Source organism: Notothenia coriiceps, unplaced genomic scaffold (genome assembly GCF_000735185.1).
Source record: "Notothenia coriiceps isolate Sejong01 unplaced genomic scaffold, NC01 NC01_scaffold00023366, whole genome shotgun sequence".
NCBI lineage: Eukaryota > Metazoa > Chordata > Actinopteri > Perciformes > Nototheniidae > Notothenia > Notothenia coriiceps.
Window position 1 is genome coordinate 958 of NW_011356067.1, and position 21,687 is coordinate 22,644.

General features: G+C 40.1%; 2 protein-coding genes across 2 annotated transcripts; both read left to right on the top strand.

The window, feature by feature from the left end:
• Positions 1–1,348: 1,348 nt before the first annotated feature.
• LOC104954464 (lipoxygenase homology domain-containing protein 1-like) lies at positions 1,349–16,546 on the top strand. Its single transcript, XM_010781569.1, has 35 exons — positions 1,349–1,451; positions 1,539–2,024; positions 2,603–2,717; positions 2,920–2,931; positions 3,531–3,611; positions 3,703–3,887; positions 4,070–4,168; positions 4,299–4,447; positions 5,381–5,504; positions 5,910–6,019; positions 6,609–6,749; positions 7,342–7,477; positions 7,652–7,812; positions 7,906–7,992; positions 8,195–8,330; positions 8,439–8,593; positions 9,456–9,616; positions 9,711–9,787; positions 9,865–10,061; positions 10,467–10,659; positions 10,819–10,979; positions 11,101–11,217; positions 11,368–11,422; positions 11,764–11,915; positions 12,838–12,971; positions 13,156–13,298; positions 13,475–13,579; positions 13,780–13,908; positions 13,987–14,151; positions 14,721–14,902; positions 14,987–15,103; positions 15,269–15,431; positions 15,741–15,895; positions 16,224–16,407; positions 16,539–16,546. The coding sequence occupies exons 1-35, from the start codon at positions 1,349–1,351 to the stop codon at positions 16,544–16,546; spliced, it is 4,878 nt and encodes a 1,625-aa protein (XP_010779871.1).
• LOC104954461 (lipoxygenase homology domain-containing protein 1-like) lies at positions 16,414–21,349 on the top strand. Its single transcript, XM_010781565.1, has 12 exons — positions 16,414–16,433; positions 16,539–16,665; positions 17,520–17,728; positions 17,949–18,134; positions 18,233–18,360; positions 18,474–18,591; positions 18,822–18,999; positions 19,149–19,334; positions 19,866–20,036; positions 20,177–20,309; positions 20,560–20,715; positions 20,797–21,349. The coding sequence occupies exons 2-12, from the start codon at positions 16,581–16,583 to the stop codon at positions 21,275–21,277; spliced, it is 2,031 nt and encodes a 676-aa protein (XP_010779867.1). The 5' UTR covers positions 16,414–16,433; positions 16,539–16,580; the 3' UTR covers positions 21,278–21,349.
• Positions 21,350–21,687: the final 338 nt, after the last annotated feature.

The window sequence follows — 21,687 nt, forward strand, 5'->3', positions numbered from 1 at the left end:
AAGGCTACTAAAAATGACAAGGCTAAGTAATGTAATGCTAACTAACGTGCTCGCTACTCGTCGCTACTAGCTAGGTAGCTAACTTGACTATGTTCCATGCACAACATGTATATTACCTATGATATTACCTGATATGTCTGATCCAGCGACTCCTGGTCCTTTCATAAGATGGGAAGCCATAGAACGAGCAAGTGGTATGATCACTTTTGTGATTACAACATGGTACAAAGCACACAGGCATCTTGTAAAAGTGAATTTATTGGAGCAATCTCTTATATTTATTGGAGGGAATAAATCAGTTATGAAATCTTCTTCTTCGCTTTAATTACGAGTCGCAACCACTTGGAGCATTATCGCCTGTGACATCACATGCGCGACCCAGAATGGGATTTGGGATTTGTAGTCTTTGTAGTCGCGTATTTTTCATAGTCTTATATTTCAACAGTTTTACGACAAAATGTGACTTTTTTGACATGGAAATTATTGTTTAAGATTGACAAACATCATATGTGTAGTTCGTGGCACAATTCAAACGGGATCAAAATATACGTTTTCTCTCTCCATTAAATTCAATGTATAATTTTTCGCTTCCGGGGTCCCATGGACCGGAAGTAGATGGGCGTGACTTCGCCTCTCTATACCCTTTTCGTAAAAGTTGAAATGTTGAAGTGTTTTGTGAAATGCTGTGGTGTTTCCTGAAATGCTGTAGCGTTTTGTGAAATGCTGAAGCGTTTTCTGAAATGCTGTAGCGTTTTGTGAAATGCTGAAGCGTTTTCTGAAATGCTGTAGTGTTTTGTGAAATGTTGAAGTGTTTTCTGAAATGCTGAAGTGTTTTGTGAAATGCTGAAGCGTTTTGTGAAATGCTGAAGCGTTTTCTGAAATGCTGTAGCGTTTTCTGAAATGCTGTAGCCTAGTGTTTTTTGAAATGCTGTAGCGTTTTGTGAAATGCTGTAGCGTTTTCTGAAATGCTGTAGCCTAATGTTTTGTGAAATGCTGTAGTGTTTTGTTAAATGTTGTTCTGACTTGCACTTCAGGGCCACCGTATTAATCGTCTAAAGAAGAAATACTGCTTCAGAATGTTGTCGCGGCTCTATACTCCCAGGGGTTGTTTATTACTCTGGTCAGGTGACAACAGGATGATTATCATTTTTAATGAGGTCAGAGCATCTGCTGCTGTTGTAGGTCAGGGTTACCAGCAGAGAGGGGCTTCCCCAGCCGCCTGCCAAACAACAGTCAGTGAGCTCTGACTCGCCAGCGGGTCACTCCTGCAGGCCCGGGTCAGTTTAATCAAGTTTCACCGGAACACACAGGAATCGGTTACAGTTACAAGGTAGTAAATAAATTAAAGATGCCTACAAAAAAGAAAAAAACAAGACAGAGTGGAGAAGAGGAAACCAAAGATGTGGATGACGAAGGCTCAGAGGATCAGGAACCAAAGCCCAAGAAGAAAAGTAAGTAGGTGAGTGAGTATGCTGGGAGATTGAAGAAGAAGAAGCTTAAAGACAGCGATGAAGAAAAATCTAGTTCTGACACGTCAGAGGCAGATGTGAGGAGCACCAAGAAAAAAGGGAGGGATAATCAAAAGGTCAAGAAGAAGAAGAAGAAGAAGAAGAAAGCTAATGAGGAGAGCGGGGATGAGTTGAGCAATGACTCACAGGATACTGACAATGGAGACAACAACAATGAATCCAAAGGGAAAAAGAAAGCAGAAAAACTCCCCAATTTGATTGAGACCACTAAGAAAGGATCAAGACGGTCCTCGGACAAAGATAAAATGCCAAAGGATAAAAAATCCAGCAAGGACAAAGGGGAAGAACATACAGCTGGGGATGAAGAAGGTAAAAAGAAAAAAAAAGAAAAAAAGAAGAAAGGTTCAGATAAGGGAGATAGCGATGATGAAACCAAGAAGACCAAGGGAAAAAAGAAGAAGATTGAAAATTATGTTGAAATCTATGAAAACGAGCTTCGCAACTACGAGCCAGAAAAAGTGGAGAGCTACGAGGATGAGTATCACAAAAAGAAAAGTGAGTGCAATGTTTTTATCTCAACCTGTGAAATTTTAAAGGTGAGCCTAGAAATTAAAACAGCATGTCAATATTAGATCAATGTATGTAAGCTTGTTGAGGAACGACACCTGAGACCCGGAAGGGAGGTGAAACATTGATTGCAATTATGGGATTATGAGGGGCCCCAGCAGTAATGGGCCCATGTTTTGGTTTGATGTTCATGGTAACATTACACTGTGTGAAGTACCATTCATGTTGTGTTAGTATGTTATCTTCAACCTACAGCTATATGACACCTGCCACTCACTTACCTTTACAAAGGTTGGTTGCGCATCTTAATGAGGGGCTTCACTTACCTCTAAGGTATCTTTGTAGCTCTCACTGTCTGTAAAGCCATTCTGAATGTCTATCTGATCTCTACACAGAAACACATACCTCCTTAAACTTTAACTTAACCTACATTTACCTTAATCAATAAACAATTATTTTAAACTTACAAAATTTCACTTTGGTTATTAATCTTTCTCCTGCTGTAATCAAACTGTAAAATTGTTTCTGAAACACTTTCAATTGTATGTTGTGACTTAACCCTGTAGTATATGAGGTGGTGATCATCACTGGCGATGAGAGAGGAGCAGGCACCGACGCCAACGTGTTTGTCACTCTATTCGGAGACTATGGCATCACTCCCAAAGTCCACCTGGCCAGCAAGTACGTCAAATATGATCCCATTTGGATAAAAGGTCTTCTACAATTGTAAAGACTTTGGTCAAATAAAGAATCATTATTTCACCTTTATTAATCACGCTGCTCAGAGGCCTCAGTCACAGCCTCAGCCAGTTTGAAACCATATTTGATTAAGTTGATTGGTTCGTGTGCTTGAACTCAAACTGTTTTGTTTTTTCTCTTACAGCACAGAGAAGAGGTATGTATTACCTTACGCCGGTGGTGATGTTGATTGTCGATCAAATCTCATACAGTGATTTTGTGGAGAATTTACATCACATTATTTGCTGCCTGGCTTTGTCCAATGTGTGCACAGCTTTAATGGTTCAATATAAATAAGTGCAGGCAGAAAGTTTTGTTAACAGCAGAAATGTTACGGTGAGTGAAGCAAGCAGGACCCAAACGCAGATAACACTGAAAAATCCTTTATTTCAAGGCTAAACGTCAAAAACCAGAACACTCCCCTGTGAACACAGTCACAGACAAACGACGAACCAACAATGACAGACAGCAAAAACAGAACATAATACACACAAGACTAATCAACGAAACAAGAGACAGGCGAGGAGGGAGGAGAAAACACAGGGGCAACAGGTGAACACAATCAAGTAAACAGGTAGGAGGGAACAGGTAGGAGGGAACACACACAGACAGGAAACCAAAGGCAGATCTAAACAAGACAAAACACAACGCAGACAGAAAACCAAAGACAGATCTAAACAAGACAAAACACAACACAGACAGATCGTGACAAGAAATTCTGGGTCGCTCTCAAGTTTGACCACTTTGTGTTTTCAGGAGTCGCACAGCATTCGAAAGAGGAAAAACTGATGTGTTCAGAATCAGAACTCACAATGTTGGATCTTTGAAAAAGATAAGGTACCTTAGTCTTAACACATTTCATCCCGGATCCATTCTGTAGAATATTTTTCAGTTTGACAATGGTCAGGTTTGAACACTGTTGCTTCAGGATTGAACATGACAACACGGGCCTGAGCGCCAACTGGTTCCTGGACCGGGTGGTGGTGACGGACGTGATCCGGCCTCACCTGAGGTTCTACTTTGCCTGTAACAACTGGTTCAGTAAGGTGGAGGGAGACTGCCTCTTTGTCAGAGATCTGCTGGGTAGCATGGACCCCATGGACATTCCCAAATGTATGTATACACAGCATAAAAATAATAATAAACTAAAGAATAATAATAAAATGTTATTGAGATACTTTTTATATTGATTCTAACTGTGGTTGCTTGTGATTGATTCATTTTAAGGTGTTTGTATACAGGTAGGTTCATTTTCTGAAAAACCTTGATCAAAGTTTTCGGCCTTAATTTTCCAGATAATAAGTATATAGTGAGTGTTTTCACTGCGGATGTGAAAGGCAGTGGAACAGATGCAGATGTTTTCATCAACATATTTGGGGAGTTTGGAGATACAGGTAAATTACAGCACATAACACTTGTTTTCTCATGTTTTCCTACATAAGGAAGTTAATAAGAGCTTTTATGCAGTTTGGGTTCTAATCAGGATTTATCTGATAGAAATTAAAGATTGTTTTGTTGTCTAAGGTGAAAGACGACTTGACAATGACAAAAATAACTTTGAAAAGGCTACAGAGGACAAGTTCACCATCGAGGCACCAAACTTGGGCAAAGTGAGGAAGATCACCATTGGCCATAATAACAAAGGCTCTTCAGCAGGATGGTTTGTGGACAAGGTAAGAAACTGAAGTTGTTGTTTACCAGAGTGTGTCTTTAGGAAAAATATGCCATTATTGCTCAAAACTGATACCCCTTCATACATTTTTTAAGGCGAATAACAAAAGAACAAAACATGTTACTTTAATGTGTTACATCAAGTGTTACAATGAACAAAACTGTGTTTAAAAGTTTAACTGTAACTATTTCTGCTCAGTAATGCCTCTGAAGAGGTACTTAAGACATGTGATCCTCCTATTCCTCTCAGTTTTCCTATCTAGTCTAGTGTCCATGCTCACCCAACACAGTTTGCACGACTGAGAGATGAGTTCATTCGAGCAGACGCACATACACACACAGGACACACATGTCGTCATCCTACCCTGTCTGTAAAGGGAAACCATGACCCATTAAGGGATCGTCTTTCAGCAAACAGACAGACGAGTCGATGGATTTGTTGGCAACTGCACCACAGACTGACACCAAAGATCAGCAGTAATAAATTATAACCTTTTGGCATTGTACATGTTTACATGGATTTGAGAGTAAATATTACTTGAGCTCATTGCTGCTTAAACATGTTTAAACCTATATGCTACATGTTTAAAAGTATTTAAGTCTGTGAAACAAAGCCTAGAGGACTCAATGTAATACATTTAAATAAAACTTTAAATATACAACTATACATTTCATTTCAGATATAACCATAACCATGACTATACAATCTAAAAAAAACACAGCAGACAACGTAACAATCAAATGATGTTAAGCATAAATATTGTATATTAGATACATACATGTGTTTCCAGGATCTAAAATATATTTTAAAATATATTAATACAAAAAAACAACACACAACAATGTCTTCAGAAAACGTGTTTCCTTTTCTGTCTGTCATCACCATCCGGGCCATGTTGGCTCTGATTATGTTCTTATTTCTCCTTTTCAAACAGGCGGTAGTGGATGATATGGGAAACAAAATAGTTTATGAATTCCCAATGAATCGTTGGTTTGCCATCGATGAGGATGATGGGAAGATACAGAGAGACATTTTGGTGGGGGGCAGTCAGCCCACAGGTGAGACATGTTGTTTATGAGCCAGGAAAAACCTTCCCTATACTCTAATCCTCATGTCAGTGAAAGAAATGTGGCAAGAAAGAAAATGAATATGTCTGTTTCCTTCAAATGATTTGCCTAATTTTGAAATAATGACCCTTCAGAAAAATATTGCAGAAAGGATTGTATGACAACAACATTTCTACTGCCAGGGAACAGATCATTTACTGTTCCTCTCATTCAGTCCAGCAAGAGAAATGTGTTTTCAGTCAGACTAGTCAGAGGCAGTGATCATTAATTCTCAGGTTTAATGTTTGGATCCGGTTGATCTGCTTCCTGCTCAGCACCGTAGGGAGTACAGGTGCAGTGAACCATACTGACCTGCTGGCAGATCCTGATAGCATCTTGTGTAACTGTACCCACCAGGTATTGTGTACAACGTCCAGGTCGTGACAGGAAACATCCGAGGTGCCGGGACCAACTCCAAAATCCACATTGTGATGCACGGCTCAAAAGGCCAAAAGAACAGTGGCAAGGTGAGGAGAAGATAACAAAAACAAAGCAAAGACAACTTTTACTCTTTCTAAAAAGCAATGGTTTTCATTTGTATTGCTTGAATTTCCAATATACTCTCTGGAAAATGCTACATTTTCTAACCAATCCGGTGTTTAATCTACACAATCGTCTATATTAAAGAAAGATTGTGTTTGTTGTCTCCTGGCTTCTCACACCACACTGGAGCCATGCAATGAATACTGTTGATGAACACATGTAACCAAAGTAAATACGAGACTGGTAGAATAACATAACGATATACAGTGCTGTAGGTGTAAAGGTGTTCTCTATACATCTTTAAACAATTTTTCTATACTATTTATAGTAACTAGTTTAGATGTGATGATAAAGGTTCAGATGTCTGGAAATAGACGGGAAAGGGTTTGAATATTAGTCTTTAAAAGCTGTACGAAACAAGTTAAAGACATTTCTGGTGCTTAATGATCATCCCTCTGTTTTATGCCACAATGAGAACATTGAGTATGTGATTATATATTTTCTGGGTACATCTGTCGTAGAGCGGTTGAACAAGTGTTTCCTTTTATTCTTCTCACATATTTTTGTATTCAGGTGTTTTTGGAAGGAGGAAAGTTTGAGCGGTGCCTGACAGACATCTTTAATGTTGAGATCGCTGCGCTGCTCAGTCCCCTCAGCAGAGTCACCATCGGACACGACAACGACGGAGTCAGTGCTGGGTGGTACTGTGAGAAGGTAACACGCACACACACACGCACACGCACACGCACACGCACACGCACACACACACACACACACACACACACACACACACACACACACACACACACACACACACACACACACATGCACACACAGACACATGCATACTAGGGCTGCAACAATCAATTCATTTGCCCATTATCTTCTAGAATAAGTGTTTGGTCTTTATAAAGGAAGACAAACTGAATATTACCCATCCAAGATGTCGCCTTTAAATGTCAGTCCAAAACCAATAGATATAAACTTTGATTTAAAACTCAATTGAAAACAGAGAAAAATAAGACATTTGTATAATATGATGAAAACAGCATTATCAGCCAATATTGCACAAGCAAATAACATTTTTATTTTATTTTTAACATTTTCAAGGTAGGAATCGAACCTGGGACATAACAATAATATAGCATGTAACAACTTAGTAACCAAGGCAGTCCATGAAAATTCACTCTAACAATAAAAACAAGTAATAAGAAGACAGTTGTTATCGATCGACTAATTACTGATAACAACAGACTACAATCTGGGAATAGACTGAGATATTTCGGCTGAATCAATGTTTTTGCAGGTGGTGGTGTTCTGTCCGTTCACCGGGATAGAGCAGACCTTCCCATGCTGCAAATGGCTGGATGAGAAGGAGGGAGATGGTCTGATAGAAAGAGAGCTCCATGAGATGGTCTCACTCAGGCAGAAGAGACAGAAGAGTAAGTTACAAACATTTACAATTCTCAAGCAAAAAAGTCCTTTTCAGGGGCTTCACAGACATTTTGAGGAGTTGGACATTCAACCCCCTCATCACAAACTACCTCTGTAAACTCAAAGGTACTGCTACAAGAGTAAACACCCTTGTTAAACTGACCTGATTTGGTTCTGCTCAGAGCATCCCTGGTCCTTGTGGATCTGGACGTCAGACCTTCCCAGTGCAGGAACCGATGCAGACATCTCCTTCCAGGTGTACGGAGACAAGGGCAAGAGCGATGAGACCAGACTGGGCAACAAAACAGACAATTTTGAGCAGGGACAGGTGGACAAGTTTATGGTAGGTATCTCATGTTTTAACACCACACATCATTAGTACTGTTCGTCAGATAACGAGGCTTAGGAAACTTCTTATCTTGATGTGCCCTTACAGGTTGAGCTGCCTGATTTGGGAAAACTGATCAAACTACGTATCTGGCACGAGAAGAGAAATCCTTTCGCTGGATGGCATCTCAGTAAGGTGTGGGAAAATAATTTATAATAATTTGGCAAACTTACGTCTATGATATGTTAAACTAGTGTGTAATTCACTCACATGCATTTGGCCAGTATTTGATTGACAACTAAGATTGTTTGTGATTCTATATTAATTAGATCTAGACCAAAAGTTGTAATCTTTATTATGCCTGACAAATTAAAAACACTGCTTGTTTTCAAATTAGGTAACTATGATGAAGACATTAACAAAGGAGAAATATAATTTTCCTTGTGAGCGCTGGCTGGACGTAAATGAAGACGATAACGAGGTTGTGAGGGAGCTTTCTGCCACAGGAGACTTTAACGCTGAGCCCCTGCCCGGTTGGTATATCCACCTGTATTCATCATAGCCAATAGAAATCTACTTTGCCAAATAAAGAGAGGAATGTAGCGTAATACCTGATTAATTTCTATTGTTTTGTTCTCCAGTAATAAAATACAGGGTGACAGTTTGCACAGGGAGTATCGGCGGCAGTGGCACAGATGCGTCTGTGTTTTTAAATCTAATAGGAGACCTGGGAGACAGTGGAAATCGGGACATGGTCAACTGCAAAAACAACGTCAACAAGTTTGAGAAAGGAAACGTGGGTACCCTCCATACATCATTGTTAGACATAAAGCTTATATCAGGAAGGAACACTCAATGATGTGCCCTCTCCTGTGTCAAATACTTACTTACTTCCCCTCCGCTACCGCCCTCATTAACAAGGCCCGACCCCCCCACTGACACTTTACCTCAGCCACATCATAGACTCTATGCATTACATTAATGCACACAATGTACAACATTATTTTGTATTACAGCTGATTTTTATTCCATATTTTATTCCTCTATTTCATTCCATTGCAATGTAAATACTGTTATATTTTACTTATATTTGTTATTATTTGTAATATTTTCTAGTTCTCTACCTGTGTTTTTCATTTTTGTTTTTATGCACCACGACACCAAGTCAAATTCCTCTTATGTGTTAACCTACTTGGTAATAAACCTGTTTCTGATTCTGATTCTGATATAGTTTTGCTTCTTTCTCTTTCAAAAAACAAATGACAAACCTCCATCCAATCAACAAGCCTTAAACATTTCCTTTTTTGACAAAAATCACTCATTTGTGTGCTCTTAATTCATTAAATGAGCCACACTTGTAGCATGCTGCTTTCTGTTTCTGGTTTGACAAATTTAGGGGATACGTTTCAATAATCAGGGACCAACCCCAGATGGAGCCCTGCATATGATTAATACAAAATGTTTATGGGTCAATTGGACTATGCAGTTAGGACAATTCTAATGTGATTTGTCAAACTATCTGCAGCTTATGCGAACATTTAATTTCAATGTTGTATGTGCTGATTTAAAAACATTGGCCATATCTGTCTGGTAAATTGCTTGTTATAACAAATCCCCCCAATCATGTGATGCTGCCTAATGTTTTTGTGTTTTTCCAGTATGATGAGTTTATAGTGGAGTCAGTATCCATTGGGCAGGTCCGCAGGGTAAGGATTGGACATGACGGTAAAGGTGGAGGTTGTGGCTGGTTCCTGGATAAAGTCATTGTAAGAGAAGATGGACAGGCTGAGGCTCAAGCTGTGGAGTTCCCCTGCAACAGGTGATAAGTCTCAGTGTGGATACAACATGCTGAATAGTTGTTACAACCACAGGAGTGTGTTTTTGTAATCGCTGAGAGTTTTGATCATTGGTAGGTGGCTGGACCGTAATGAGGATGACGGACAGATAGTCAGAGAACTAGTGCCATTTTCTGATGGACAGCGTCTTTACAGTAAGTTAAAAGAGTCTTGACGTTTTTCTAACATTTAAGTTGACTCCCCAGTGTTAATTGTTGTGTCTGTGTGTCAGACGTTGACTATCACATTGCTGTGAAGACGGGCAGTATCCCTGGGAGCAGCTCGGACTCCAATGTGTTTGTGAAGCTCTACGGAGAGAAAGGTGACACCAGTAAGATCCTGCTGTTGGTCTCTGACAACAACCTTGGGAACTACTTTGAGACAGGTCGCGTTGACATCTTCGTCGTGGAAACTTATGACATTGGAAAGGTGATACCATGAAGACAAAAATTAAGAAGCTTTAGAAATGATTAATCGAAGGCATGTAGTCAAAGATGTTAGGGTTCAGTCCTTCCATCCATGTGCTGTCAAGGTGCTTGCGATGGAACACATGATAAACATCAGGGTATTTACATTTAAGCAGTTTGCATTATTTATTGTCTGGATTGTGTACTCGCATTTGTATATGAAACACATAGCAGTATACTACTTGTATTAGACTGGGTGCATTAGGATGTGTTTGTGAAGGTAAAAGTAAGACATAAGAAATTGTAAAAAGATGTATAAATGCTTTTGTCCTGTTTTAAAGTATTGTTTAAGCATGCATATGTCTGACTTTTCAGTTAATTTTAATCAATATTTTTCATCCCTTTAATCCCTTTAATTCTATTGCAGATAAATCGTCTGTTGATTGGCCACACCAATGAAGGCATGCGGGCAGGCTGGTTCCTGGACAGCGTTCAGCTCATGGTTCCAGTCCACGGGAAGCAGTACATGTTCCCCAGTGACCGCTGGCTGGACACGTCCGAGGCCGACGGCAAGACAGAGGTGGAGATCTACCCGAGCGAGACCCTGGACATGGAACAGCGTAGGCAACATTCACACACTCTCAAACCATTAGAAGAGACTATACAGAAACACAGACAAACAATTCAGGTTCAAAACCTAGTTCTAAAACTCTATTTCTTTCAGATTTGTTATATTGTCAAACATTTTTTACCAATTTTCTCTCATAATTACTTCCCAGTGATTAACTATGAGGTAACGGTAGTAACTGGAGATGTGACCTTTGCTGGCACCAACGCCGGAGTGTTCATCCAGATCTTTGGGGACAAGGGGAAGACAGAGGTCCTCACGCTCGCAAGCAGATCCAACAACTACGAGCGAAACACCACAGAAATATTCAAGGTATCAAAGCTTTGATTTTGTGCTAACTGGCCCCAAAATGAGTCTAAGTTGTTAAATCTGAATGCCAAAGAGAAGGGTAATGCTCAAGCGTTACATTTTGATTTGAAACAACTGTTCCCAGCTAGAGGCCAAAGATGTAGGGAAGGTCTTTAAGATCCGCATCGGTCACGACGGCTCGGGGATCGGATCTGGCTGGTTCCTGGAGACGGTGGACGTCAAACATCTCATCATGGCCTTGGTGCCAATAGAGAAGAAAAAGGAGGACAAGAAAAAGAAGAAGAAAAAGAAGAAAGATGAGGAAGATGATGACGAGGCCGGAGGAGAGGAGATGCAGGAGGTGGTATTGACTTACCACTTCCCCTGTTCTCGCTGGCTGGCCGGGGGGGAGGAGGACGGGGAGCTGTTGGTTGAGCTGCTCCCCGAGGAGGCAGAGGATCTGGAAGGTAGGAAGAAAACACAACAACTATATGTATTGAATAGATGCACAAGAACTACCTAAGTTTCTAATATTTGAAATATATATATATATATATATATATATATACATATATATACATAAAACACCAACATGTTTTTATTACCACCCACAAATCTGTGAGGCTACAATTTAACCATGGATACATTCTGGAGAGATTAATAACTCATATGCAAGATTCACTGGTGCATTTTTCACACATGTTTTTTTCTTGTACTCTGTGTTGACCTTTTAGAAATGCATGGTTGGTTTGACACAGTTGCTTTAAGTGAAAGTTGTTAGTAATTCATCCCCTGTATTGTCTGACAGTCAACACCTATGAAGTGTGCGTCTTCACTGGTGACACGCTGGGAGCCGGGACTGACGCCAACGTCTTCATCAATATTTATGGAGAAAACGGAGACACCGGAGAGCGTTATCTGAAGAACTCAGACAACATCAACAAATTTGAGCGGGGGCAGGTGGGTTAAACAAAGACAAGGCAGTCAGCTGAATCATAAAGGAAGGAATCAAATATGTTATTGTTTTATGTTAAACAGGCTGGAGAAAAGTTTACATCGTGCTTCACAAAACAAGCTTTTAAATATCAGAAGAGTTATTCTTTCATTAACTTGGATTCATAGATGAGGAGTATAAAAAAAAGTCTAGCCGGTGCGCTATTTCCAGTTTGATATGTTGGTTTGAGCCTGAATCACAAACACAAAATATTGTATTAGGGTTGTAAAATCATACCCCATTACCTGTAAGTGTAGTGAAGTCCTCTGTGTCATCAAACCTGTCCTACTTTTAATCATAACCTAATCCTAACCTGTGAATTATTCATGTCTGCATCACACCTGGCTGTGTAGGAACAATCAGATTGTGTCCTAAGATCAAACACGACAATTGTCATTCAGTGGAGAGAATGTTTGTTAACAGAAAACTGGAAAATATACTATATTCATTTCAGGAGTCTGTCAGCAAGAAAATGTTAATGATACATCCGTTTTTTCTCTTATAAGCTCACACATTTAATTTAAAATTATATTTATTATACAAGAAAATATTAATAGAAATATTAAGTGGTTTACAGCTGGTTCCTGTTATGCCATCCAATTCAACTCTAATGCCCCAAAGTTTACTTTTGCCTACATTTTTTGACTCTGTGTCACTGTTGTTAATCCATTGATATGTTTAGCACTGAGGTCAACGTTTGTGATGGACTGCATCATATTCTGAGGTGTTTCTAATTGTCTGCCCCCTCATGTGAACATTATAAACGTTGTAATGATAGATGTTAAAGCAGTTGTATAAGCCTGTTGCATAAGACTGCATTACAGTCCACGTGTTCTCATTTAAGTGGCCGTAAACCAGTATTGTCTGTAGCAACATTGTGTTTGGCAGGAGGATGTTTTCATCATCACAGCTGTTGAACTGGGTCCTCTGAAGAAGCTGCGGATCCGTCATGACAATTCTAATTCTCATTCATCTTGGTACCTGGACCGTGTTGAGATAGTGGACACAAAGGATGATACGACGTAGGTGAAAACCAACATATATTTTACATGAGTTTTGCCAAACTATTGAGTTATCAAGAGGAACGATCTAACTGAAAGACTTTAAAGAGCAATAGCTTTGTGCTATTATACAACTCACAGTGTCTAAATAACATGTCGTCTTTGAGTTAGCGTGCCCGATTAGATGTATTTCTTGGATATACAGGTACTATTTCCCTTGTACCCGCTGGCTGGCAGTGGACGAGGACGATGGACAGATAGCGAGAGAGCTGGTTCCTGTGGACGAGGCCTTCATGAAGAAGGACGAAGACGAGGATTCAGGCGCCACTCTGGGCCTCGAGCAGAAATGTAACTTTCAAATCTGACTCATGTCTTAGTAGTGGGACAAGATAAAAAGGGGACCTTCTCGAGTGTTTATCTGAGTGCTGGGGAAACATGCAGGTGGAGACAAGAGAAGAGCGACGGACTTTGAGTGATTGGATGAAAAGGTTTAAAGAACTGACTGATTTATTTTTATCTTACAGCCATGTCAACTACATACACTCTCAAAATAAAAACCGGAGAAAAGAAGTATGCCGGAACTGATGCTAACGTGTTTGCCATCCTTTTTGGTGAAAATGACGACACAGGTATGATAACTGTATTAAAAGGTCGATGCATGCACAATACAGAGATAAATCAATAATAGCATACAAGAAAATAGCAACAAAGATTATGTAATGCAAGATACAAGAATAAAAAAAAAGGAAGAAATAAACACATTCTAAAACAAAGCAATAAGATAGTTGAGGTACCCATCTGAATATAAAAATGTTCGTGTCACTCACAGGGATCATCAACCTTAAGGCTTGTAAGAACTACAAGAATAAGTTTGAACAGGGGATGATCAATGAGTTCACTGTGGAGGCGGTAGATTTGGGCGACCTGGAAACATTTCGAATTGGGCACGACAACTCAGGTGTGGAAAGAAAAGTCTCCTCAAAAATAAGCAGAACACTTTCTTAATGGTATAACGTGACTGTTTTCTCACCCACAGGAGGTTCATCTGGTTGGTTCTTGGACTGGGTCGAGATTGACGCCCCCTCACAGGGTCAGAGACTACGCTTCCCATGTGGCCGCTGGTTGGATAAAGGAGAGGATGACGGGCTGTTTGTGAGGGATCTTTATCCCGCTGATTTACAGACTGAACTCTACATGCCATGTGAGTGAACACAGCTGTGAAAGAAGTGTTTGAATCCATTGGGGAGAGTGACAATGCGCTGATGGAGAATTTGTCCTGTAACAGTGCTTTTTGCAAGTTTTACCCAGAAAAAAGGGAAGATTAGCAGTGAAATATGTTTAAAGCACTCAGTAGAAGAGTGGCTTTAAGAGCATAGACTCTTTGATGTAACCGGTTAAAAGTGAGATGATGTCACAGTGGCGGCCTGCATTTTAAACTTCACCATGGCAACAGTAATTAGCTTCTAGACTTGCACGTAAAAGAGTCCAAATACAAAGCTGCAGTCGTGGATACTGTTAGGTGTATTTACATTTTTATTTTCCAAAATAACACAATCAATATAAAGAAAACTGTACATTATATTATTATTGTAGCAGATTGAGAAATACAAACCTTTCAATTAACGCAATTAGTTGAAAGATTACATTAACCTGTAGTTGCTTTGGCATACCATAACAAAATACTAATGTATCTATCATAATTATTATATTACTCTTCTATCTTATCTGTATCAACCAAACAAAGCTGTCACCTTCTCCTCTCCTTCTCAGTTGTGCCTTATGAGATAAAGATATACACCAGCGATGTGTTTGGTGCAGGAACAGACGCTGATGTGTTCACCGTCTTGTACGGTCAAAAGGGAGTGTGCACACAGCAGAAACACCTGTGTGTCAACAAGAGAGAGAGACGTCTGTACTTTGAGAGAGGAGCTGAGGACATGTTTATTGTGGAGGTGAGATGAGAGTGTGGATTTGGATTATACAGCCTTAGAGACAACGGCTTCGGCTCTGTAAACATTGTGTTTTCATTTTCTCAGCTGGAGGATGTCGGAGACGTTTTAGAGAAGATCAGGATAGGACACGACAACAAAGGCACAAACCCAGGATGGCACCTTGACAGAGTGGAGATCAGACGACAGCTCAGGAAGGGAAAGGTAGTTAAAAATCTACTCTGCTATTTTTAGTTTTTTTCTTCATTAAGCTATTTACAGATTAATAATGCAACACCATTTGGCTCATATCTCTCAGAGATACAGGGCCAGGCCCAGTTTATTGATTTGAGTTTTTTAATGAACCCTGACATTCATTTTTAATGTCAGGGTTCAGAAACAACCATTTTCCCATGCGAGTGCTGGCTGGCCAAGTCTGAAGATGACGGGCAGACGGTGAGGGAGCTGGTCCCCTCGGACATCATCACAGAGAAACTCCTCAGGGATGGGAAGCTGAAGACGACTGAAGTGGAGGTGGAGGACGCTTTGGAAAGTAGGTTAACTCTGATTTCAGAGACTAAATGTAACTAAGCATATTTACTAGAAACAGCCATACTGTACTCAGTCTCATGTAACATTTGAGTAACTCGTGTAGAGAGCCCTATCACATCACCTGCATTGCAGCTCCACTGAGCTTAATGTAGCTTTATAACCTTTCAGCTCATACTGTAGTTTATCCTAATTGATTTACTGCCTGAACACACAGACTTCAATTGGAAGCTACTCAACAGAAACATATAAGATGTAAGCTAACATTATGTATGTCTACTTAATTCCTGTTTCTGTTCTTCTTCCATTACAGCTCACATGTACAACGTGTCTGTGCGAACAGGGGATATGTACGGAGCAGGAACCGATGGCAACGTTTATCTCACCATCTACGGAGACCTGGGAGACACAGGAGAGCGCAAACTGGCCAAATCTGAGAACAACAAAAACAAGTTCGAGAGAGCAGAGGTTTGTGAGGAAATGTGTGACATGTTATGTCATGAGTATTATGGCCATAAAAGGTTAAAGGACATTTTCTGACATTATGACATTTTTTTTGTGTGCAAATCTATGAGTTTGGTTTAAAAAAAAAATCCTATTCTTTATTCTTAAATGTGTATTTTTTATTCTCTCAGAAATGTACAACCAATCTCATAAATATGCAGAATGAATTGTTATCTTTTATTCCCTTCCACAGCTCAGTATTTTTTCTTTAACCTTCAGTGGCCCTTATACACTATCATACATGTCACTGCTGGTATACAAAGGCATCAAAATGGGTCTCTTTGTCTCTTAGGTGGACAAGTTCAGCATTGAGGCTGTGGACTTGGGCCAGGTGTTTAAGATTCATATTCGTCACGACAACTCCATGATAGGGGCCGATTGGAACTTGGACCAGGTGGAGGTGCTGGATTTGGAAACAGATGAGGTGTACATGTTCCTGTGTGAGCGCTGGCTGTCCAAGAAGAAAGAGGACAGAAGTATTGCAAGGACTTTCTTTGTGAAGGTTTGTGCAACTTTGGTAATTAATTTTTTATTTGCTTCTGCTGCTGTAAAATGAGTAATGAGAAGGAAAATCAAAGATTATTTGTCTGTTATGTGTTTGGTCCAGGGGTATGAAGGGGAAAGAAACATTGATCCAAATTCCAAGAAGATGCTTCAGGCCAAACTGGGGCTGGACAGAAACGCCAATAAGAAGAAAAAGAAGAAAAAGGTGGCAGTGGCTGAAGAAGGTCCAAGTAAGGCTACACAACTTTTCTGTGTTTCAAGATGAGGTTTGGCAATGCAAATTCAAAACCTTGCTCAGAGAATTATATGGAAAAAATACAGGCAAAACCAGCTGGGTAGAATCCTCAATAAATAGAATAAAACCAAAACGTTCAAAATAAAAGCCAACATTTTTAGAGATAATTGGACACGTTAAGTTCAAGGCTTCGTTTATAATTCATAAGTTACAAAAAAAAGGTCAAACATTTGGGAAAATATGCTTTTCTTCCTTTGGTTAAATAAAAAGACCTTGACCACGGTCATGTCTGTACCCTTTATATAACGCAAGGCATAAGTTTATCTCAGCATTAAGACTGGAAACAAAGGGAAACGACTAGCCTGACTCAGAGGAAAACAAAAACAGGTACTTATGCTCACTATAATGATTTCTAACTAACACATTACGTCATGTCTGTTTAATTCAAAGAAAGGTAAAAACAACTATTTGTGTTTTTTTCTTCAATCAACGCCATGTACATGTATTGTGGTATTTCTTGGCCGCAGGTTAAAAAATGATCTGCGTCTTGACAGATGAAAGAAAGAGGTTATAGACTGTTAGTAACATGTAATAAGATATAATACCAATTAGTGAGTTATAGAGGTGCTAGCTTTGGCTTTATCACCCATTGCCAGTCTAAATGTGTCCCCTTGTTGTTTAAGTGTTCATGCCAAGCTAAGCTAATTATTTGCTGGCTGTAACATTATTATTTTTCTACAGACATTGAAGAAATATCACTGCTTTCATCTTAATAATAAGCGCATTTACTAAATTGTCAATTAAATGTCAATGTAATCTTTTTAACAATCCACTTTTTGCCTTCCCAAGTCATCCCCTATCACTTCACTCTGTCCACTGGGATGGAGCGGGAAGCCGGCACCTTCGCCAGGGTCTATGTCATCATCACCGGCCCCAACGACATGGAGACAGACCGGCTGTGGCTGGACCTGCCGGAGGGGAAGAACTGCTTCACAGCCGGCACCATGGAGCACTTTGTGTCTTATGGGACTGACGTAGGAGAGATCAAGCGAGTGGAAGTGAGAATCTAAGACTGCCTCTCTTTCTAAATCTGTGTCTCCTCTCTGCTGCCTCCTCAGATGAGTCAATGTTAAACATTTAAATAAAACTATTCTAGCTCAGCAATAATTCATTCTAGCTGTGCCTTCTGGTACCTAGATCAAACAAAATCAAATGATATATAAATTCCCAGTTCTATCTTCCCCCTCCCTCCTCTCGCTCCCTCCTTCTCCCCCTCAGCTCGGCCATAACGGTGTCACACCAGAGAGCTGCTGGTTGGTCGATGATCTGTCGGTTGCCGTGCCAACCAAAGGTATTAAGTACATCTTTCCGTGTAAGTGCTGGCTGGCGAAGGACAGAGGAGACGGTCTGACTGCCAGGCTGTTCAACGTGCTGGACTCCAGCACCATCAACATTAACCGCAAAGTGAGTCACTGCACTAAGAAAAGAAACCCTGGAAACATTTCATCACACACACAATCAGTCTTTTCCTTATCTGTACTATCTATTACTGTCTATTGTAGGTTATTTATTCGGCAACGGTTGTCACAGGTGACAATCAGTATGCAGGGACAGACACCAACATTTTCCTGACGGTGTATGGAGCCAATGGGAGCACAGAGGAAATGATGCTGCCCAAAAATGGGGACAGGTCTACATTTGTTATCAGAGGAATAGTTCTGTTTTGGGAAATACACTTCCACACATTTTAAGAGAACCATGCCTAGATGTTTTAAAACTCACATAAATATCATTAACTTCTAGGTTTGAAAGGGACCAAGAGGACACATTCAGTTTGGAGGTAGATGATATTGCTCCCCTGAAGAAGATCAGAGTTCGGATTGATTGCTCTGGAAGTCGGCCTGACTGGTTTCTCGACAGGGTAACATACAAACTACACTATCACCTATCAGAATACAGTATGTAATTAAGAATGTTTACTACTATGTACTACTAAAGAAAACAGGGGCTTGTTGTTTCATTATAAAATACATTTTAAATTGTACTAAAATCCGAAATCAGACTACTTATGTCTGTCTGTTTTTGTCAGTGATATTCACCAAGAAAACATGAACAATGAATGTGTTGTTCTTGTAACTGAAATGCTTTTAGATCCTGATGCGGAACCTGAACACAGAAGACATGTATTTGTTTACATACGAGAATTGGCTGTCAAAGACAAAAGGGCCGAAGAGGATTAAGGTGTGTGAGCTGGGAGCTGTGGTGGATGAGGAGGAGATGGTGGAGAAAACTACCTACATCATTCAAGTCCAGACCAGTGATGTTGGAGGTAGGTCTCATGAGATGCCTGTTTTATTTCTAAAACAAAGGATGAAGAAAAACTATTTTCTTGGCTTTTGGGCATTTAAAATGTTCAATAGCATTTTGTAGAATCCATGCAATGATATAAGGCTAATATATAAAGATGTGATATTTTAGGTGCCGGCACCGATGCCAATGTGTATTTGATGGTGTTCGGGGAGTACGGGGACACCGGGACGCTGCCTTTGAAGGAGAGCACAAACAGGAACAAGTTTGAGCGGAAAATTAAAGATGTGTTCAGGTTCCCCGAAATGCTCAGTCTGGGTGAACTGTCAAAGATCCGTGTGTGGCACGACAACAAAGGTGAGCGCAAATGAACTAGAGGTAATCTTTGTTCTCTTAAATAGCTGAATTAACATTATTTTGATTATTTGGCCAAAAGATTTTCCGGTGTTGTCTATTATAATGTCCGTTTTTATAGGTTATATGTTTTACATGAACTGCCGTTATCTACTTTTTCTACATACTGTCTTCTAACATTAAAAGGAATATTTAGATGTTTTCTGAATGTGTGTTTCTTTTTTTGCCAAGAGTTAGATGAGAAATGCAATACTACTTTCAGACACGAGAGTGGTATTAATCTTGTAATCTAACTCTCTTCAAGAAAGCAAACAACCCATTTCACAAAAATGTCAAAAGTATTCCTTCAGGAGTTCCTTAATCAACTTGATATATTATATGTAACATCACAATTATCAGAAGGGCGCTCAACTGTTTTTTTTAGCATTAGATAGTAACAGAATGAAACTAAAAAATAAACATAATTGCTGTTAAAAAGCATCAACGTTTTGAAAAGATAATACTAAAGGACATTGTTGTCCTTGCTGTGAACAGGCCCCTGTCCCGGCTGGCACCTGGAGTACATTGACGTGAAAGATGAGGCCATGGACCAGACCTTCAGGTTTCCCTGCGACCGCTGGCTGGCTAAAAATGAAGATGACGGGCAGATAATGAGGGAGCTGGCCTGTGCCAATAACGACGCTATAGACCTCAGTGACAAAACCAGTTAGTAAAAATGGAAGTCTGTGGGCATAATCACAAGCTCTCTAATTGTGGGAGATGAACGACTTGCTGCTAATTGCAGCCATTTGCCATATGTGAAATGATCATAATGTGACAATATCTGTCTCTCTTCATTGCCACAGAATATGAAATTGCCACAACAACTGCTACCACAGACGACGCCTCCACCACGGAAAACGCCTGGATCGTGTTGGAAGGAAGGAAGGCTCGTTCTAAGGAGTTTGTTCTAGAGAATAAGAAAAAGAAGTTCTTACGGTATGTTTTCAAAGGGAGTATAGGTGCCTTGGCTCACAGTAAAACCATATTATGTTGCCTTATATAATCTGCTCTCTTTCACATGTTGTTTTTCTACCCTCTTTTATCTTAAATCTCAGCTCTCAGGAGAGCTAATCCCATAAGACGCAATTCATAAAAAAACTCTGGCACACCACTGAATTTAACTATTCAATGTACAGAATCTCACTCTCCATAAACTCTGCTTGTGTCTTCGTTTGCCCCTTCACAGCGGTGCCACTGATGCCTTTGAGTTCTCATCCAAACACTTGGGGGAGATTGCTGGCATCTGCATCGGCCACATAACAAAAGATGGAAAGAAGGTGAAGAGTGAAGCCTTCTGGCGTGTTTTAGAGGTGGTGGTGACCGAGAAGGAGCTGGGAAACAAGTGAGTTGAAACTCATACATCCTTCATTATGTTATATAAAGTGTCCCGTAGATGTACCTTCAAACCCTTCTTTCTTTTTAGGTATTTCTTCCACTGTGATGCACAAATCCCCCTGGCAGCCAAAAAAGACAAATTCCTGACATTTGAGTGCTTTAAAACCATCGAGAGCTTTGCGAGCAAAGTACGAAACCTGGTCCCTGTGAAGTACGAATTCATTGTCATCACCGGGGACGAGAAAGGAGCGGGCACGGACTCCAACGTTTTCATCAGCATTTATGGCGTCAACGGTGACTCGGGCAAACGGCATTTGCAGAAAAAGTTTCGCAACCTTTTTGAGCGAGGGCAGACGGACCGCTTTGTTCTGGAAATGCTGGACCTCGGGGAGCTGCTGAGGGTGAAAGTGGAACATGACAACAGCGGCACCAACAGTGGTTGGTATTTAGAGTGTGTGGAGGTGACCAACACAGCCAACTCAGTAACCACCATCTTCCAGTGTGGAAAGTGGCTGGACTCGCGTAAGGCCGACGGGCAGATTCAGAGAGTGCTCTACCCCAAATACTAGAAACTTCAGAAAAAGCCATTTGCCACCATTTTATCTTGTACAATTTGAAAAAATAAAAGAAACACGCCTTAATATTGCCCAAAGCTGATTATCCAACGCAAATCATTTTGTCTTGATTTGTAAACTCTTTGTTCAGCTTGATTGGTTATGTCTAGGTGACGCGTTTACACATCATGTTAGAAGAAAGGCCCTTGATGGCAAATGTATGGAAAGCATTTATAACTGTTTTGCCATAATTTACAATGTAGCCATTTTTTACTTTGGCATTATGTACAACTTGTTCAGGCTGAAATTGATGAGCCTTTTAAAGATTAGTAATACAAAGTAAAAGTGTATGGCTTTGTTTGGAAACATTGGTAAGCACAATCACATTCATGTTCACAAATTAAAATGATGGCCCACAAATAAAG